This window comes from Salmo trutta, chromosome 10 (assembly GCF_901001165.1).
Source record: "Salmo trutta chromosome 10, fSalTru1.1, whole genome shotgun sequence".
Taxonomy (NCBI): domain Eukaryota; kingdom Metazoa; phylum Chordata; class Actinopteri; order Salmoniformes; family Salmonidae; genus Salmo; species Salmo trutta.
In genome coordinates, this window is record NC_042966.1 from 42,038,522 (window position 1) to 42,043,359 (window position 4,838).

The 4,838-nt window shown below is 40.5% G+C and overlaps 1 protein-coding gene across 1 annotated transcript; it reads right to left on the reverse strand.

Moving 5' to 3' along the window:
* Nucleotides 1-359: 359 nt before the first annotated feature.
* Nucleotides 360-3,472, reverse strand: LOC115201732 (probable vesicular acetylcholine transporter-A). Its single transcript, XM_029765587.1, has one exon. It carries the CDS (start codon nt 2,797-2,799, stop codon nt 1,207-1,209), a length of 1,593 nt encoding a protein of 530 aa, XP_029621447.1. The 5' UTR covers nt 2,800-3,472; the 3' UTR covers nt 360-1,206.
* Between the last annotated feature and the right edge of the window lie 1,366 nt (nt 3,473-4,838).

The following is a 4,838-nucleotide window of genomic DNA, read 5'->3' on the forward strand; positions in this document are numbered from 1 at the left end:
ATGACGTTGAATCAACTTTGGAAAACTGACTGGATTTGAAAAAGCTCTTGAATGTAAAGGAATTTCGTTTTTTTTTACTCAACTTTTAACCTTCAATCCAACGACACGGTGAACTTTGATGTTGATTTCACGTTGAATTCACAGTAGTTGACAAGGCAACCAAATGTAAATCAAAACTAGACGTTGAACTGACGTCTGTACACAGTGGGTCTTGTCTCTTCTATTCAACACGGGGATTGCAAGTTTACATAAGGATTCATATCAACTTGTTTATTTGGTAATATTATGGCTTTCGTTTGATTAAAATATAGTTTAATCATCTCACTATAAATAATTATGACACACACAAAACACGTTTATATTTAAATACAATTTATTATAACTATAGTCGATAAATTAACATATGTCTATCTACTCAGGATACAGGAAGTTGTTATTGAGCTATTACGGATACTTATGCTTTGACAATACACGCATACATCACGCATACGCTCAAATATGCATAGGCACACATACGATTTAATCATTTACTATGTAAATATTCACATATGTACAAAACGCATTGCAATATAATACACTACATTTTCAGGAAAACAAAACATTACTTAAGTAAAAAAAAATAATACAGATGTCACAATTACGTTTCGAAATTAGATATGGAAAAGAAAAACCCCAATTACAAAAATGTAAATGAAAATGATTTTCAATATGTCAACGAAATTCTAAATGCAATCATAGGTTGACAAAACAAACAAAAAAACGAGTTATTTTTGTGATGCGTTGATAGTTTGGTCGTGTATTTATCATATCAATATAACATTGTACATACATTTATCTATTTACCTTTTTACAACACTCAGCAGTAGTTATGCGCACACAGTGAATTAGACCTTTCCGAATAGTACTCAAATCAGACGCCCAGAGACACGTTACATACAGAGAAGACGCGTTGACAGACCATGACATTACAGTGAAAATAAAACCACCTTTAGAAACGGGTCACAACATCATGGCTGGGTGATTTGGTATGTGTATATTGTACACCAGTAGCCCTACATTACACAGTGAAGTGACTGTCTAACCACATTCTTTTTGGCAACTACTTATTAAATCCGAACGGAATGCGTCCAAATTCTCGAACTCTCTGTAATGGATTCGGGGACGTTCTAAGTATTGCTACAGTGTTCTAGATGTAGTGTGAATATTCTAACTGTACTGTGGACCAGAGGATTCATCTACAGTGGCGTGTGTTTGTGCTCTAAACGGGTCGAACCCTCCATTCTCATCCACCACAACAGGCAAGCAGTCCCCTGCTGAACTATAACCTTTCTTCTTGCCTCTCCTCTCTTCCATTTTCATGGTATCATACAGACCCTCAGGTTCATCATCGTTCACTAACAGGTTCTCTCTCTCAGAGTAGGATGGTTTCATTTGGCACACGTTGCGGAGCAGCAGCAGGGCCGGTGCGTACAGGACATTGACGAGGCCCATGCCCAGATTGAGTTGGACAAACCCATAGTTGTGCACTATATTCCCCGCCACGATAGGACCCATGGCATACGCGACAGAATAGGAGATATCAGCTAAAGCGTAGACGCTGCCGTACACGGACACGTGACGCACGTCGACCAGAAAGGCAAGAGTTGGCAACAGGGCGGTGTCAACGAGAGCGATGCCGAAACAGATGCCGCACAACGGGGCGATTAACTGGCCGAATGTTTTGCATGCTGGAATAGTGCACGAGCTGGCACCGATAATGACCATGCCCAAGGCTCCATAGAACCACTGCAGGTTGGGGTACTTAGCAGCCAGTTTCACGGTCATGTAGACACCCAGAACATGTGGGAAGAAAGCAGGCAGCCAACATAATCCCATTTCCCATTTAGATGAATGCATGGTGCTCTCCATCCAGTTGGCTATGGTAGGCTCCAGAAAGGCCAGAGGGATGTTACAGACTGTCAGAGCACCTGCCACAACAGCTATGTAAGGGTCAATCATGAGTTTGTAGATGGGGGTGCCCACGGGCATATTGTCTCTAGTCCTGTTCGAGAACGGCTTGATTACTGTCAAGAGCAGAATCCCGTCTATAAGGCAAACCACGGCGAGAACGATAAACGGTACTCTTTTACCTGCGAACTCGTACAGGATACCCCCAAAGGGTGGCGCTACCAGGCTCCCAAAAGAGATGAACGCCAAGGCGATACCAAGAGCTTTACTTCTCTCCGATTCTTCGGTGTATTTATCTGCTATCATGGCAATTCCTGAGGTGTCCGCGAATGCTGAGCCCAGACCTTGTAAACTACGGGCGAAAAACAGCGTCGCGTAGTTCTCAGCAAAAGCAAATATGCACGTAGAGAAGAACATGACTGTTAGTCCGATTAGGAGGGGGATGTCGTATCCAACACGATCTATGAAAGTTCCTGACAACGGGTTCACCAAAAGCTGCAGGATAGCCTTCGATGCAAAAAGTACTCCTATTTGTACGTCTAAATTGTCCCTGTTGTTTTTAGCTTGGGCTGAGCTCATTGTGGTGTTGATTGAATAATTCTGATGTATAACTAGGTGGACGTGTTCTGCTTGTTCAAGCTCTAAATCGGCAAGGTAATCGGGAATAATCGGAACTATAACCATATAGAGCATATTGTCTAGAAGAAGAGCCACGCAGACGATCACTAAAATAATCCGTCTTTGGTGATCGGGGGCTTTCATTTTGTTGCCAAACTGTTTGGTTTTTTCTCCCATCTCGGACAGTTTTACAGCGGCTGATTTAGCCAGCCCGGAGGACTCCCCTGTATCCATGATGATCTGCTATTGTTGTTGTTGTTGATGTCAATACAAAACGGCAGTGTTGTTTTCTTCTCCTCTCGTCTCTGCTCTCTTATATAGATATCTCAGCACCACAGATAATACTATCCGTGAAACATTTACGTAGCTGTTTCTCGGTTCACTTACGCGGTGCGAAAGACAAAGGGTCAACAGACTTGGAACTTTCCTCCGTGTGATTTTCTGACAGCGCGCAAGGCTGCGGTCTTCATCCGTGGTTGGTCTCGTTTCATCCCCCGTCGCGCTCACATTCGGCGCTGATTCATGGTCCGCAGTAGTGAAATGGTGAAATATTTTTTTGCTCTTTCTCTACACGGTGTAAAGACTTCAACTTCTAATAATCCATGTCAAGTTTCTATGGAAACGTTTTTAGAAGTTGTTTATGGAACTTTGGGACCCTATATGTCCGATTCCAGGGCTCATCATCTACTGTATCACCTGTAGCACGTTTGTGTTCCGTTCTGAGATCACGAATGGCTTCGTTGCCATTTGGTACTTACGCATTGACTCGCAGGTCTGTCGATATATCTTTTTTTTTCTTCTTATTTTTTTCTTCTTCTCCCCTCTCTCTCTCTCTCTCTCGCAATTTCACCAAGGGCTGTGACGCATCACCAACTTGCCCCCAAGTGGATCCTTTGCCAGTTGCGTCTTTTATGCTAATTCAGAAAAATTGCATTAGTGAGCGTCATCACGACTCGTCCATACACGAGCGCAGGAAAACCCTCGCAGCAGCGTATAATGCTTAACCCTTGACTTTCCTGAAGTGCATAAACAGATATTCTGTAACATTCCAGATGTATATAGGCCTACATTGTAAGCCTAATTATGGACGATTGAATGTGTCACTGTTTCTTTACAATTCCTTAATCACCATAGATTAATAAACTGGTAATATAGAGTATCTGGAAAATAACTCATATATGTCTAATTAGGCTTATGAATGTCGTTATTTCAAAATCGAGAAGGCTATCCTTAGTTTGTGGATTTGGCTTTGTTGAAAAAGTATGCATTTATCCAGTCTCAGCAATCTTTCCAATAAAGATTAAAGCCTAACACATCCAAATTAAATATTGATACTTGCAGCCATTTTTTATGTAAAATATTTACTACGTGACGGGGTATATACGTTATGTCCCATACAGGTAATCATAGCCTATTGCCTGCTTATATTATCATAATATAATAATATATAATATTGCCATATATTAAACATGAATCTAATAATATAATATAAAGGGGGACCTGAAAATAGCTGTGCAGCGACGCTCACCATCCAACCTGACAGAGCTTGAGAGGATCTGCAGAGAAGAATGGGACAAACTCCCCAAAAACAGGTGTGAAAACTTATGTAAATAAGTTATTTGTGTTTTTCATTTTTAATAAATGTGCAAAAACGTATTTAAAAAACTGTTTTCACTTTGTCATTATGGGTTATTGTGTGTAGATTCATGAGGGAAAAAAACATATTTATTATCCAATTTAAAATAAGGCTGTAACGTAACAAAATGTGGAAAATGGGAAGGGTTCTGAATACTTTCCGAACGCAGTGTGAATAATATGCAGCTTCACCAATTCTTTCTTGTGTTTGGATAGTTTGTTAAGTAGTTGCAGATGTAGGATTTCTAGTTACACAACCTGGTCTCAGAAGCATTTCGTTTTATTCTGTATGTAAATCCGAGACACTTCCATTTAACATGATTATGTTTGCTATGGTTACATAAGACAGATGGTTACTTAAGGCAAAAACGATAGGAGTGTGGTTGTTCAGGGTGGATGGGTAGGCGTAGAATAAGAATATCTGGCAACCCAAAGGTTGGGAGTTAAAATCTCATCATGGATAACTTTAGCTAATTAGCAACTTTTCTACTACTTTTTAGCTACTTTGCAACTAAACTACTTAGCATGTTAGCTAACCCTTCCCATAACCCTAACCTTAACCCTTGTAGCTAACCCTTCCCATAACCCTAACCTTAACCCTAACCTTAACCATTTAACCTAACTCCTAAATTGAACCC

What these genes read in the sequence shown, in the direction of transcription:
- LOC115201732 (XM_029765587.1), bottom strand. Translation starts at nt 2,799, where the DNA reads ATGGATACAGGGGAGTCCTCCGGGCTGGCTAAATCAGCCGCTGTAAAA.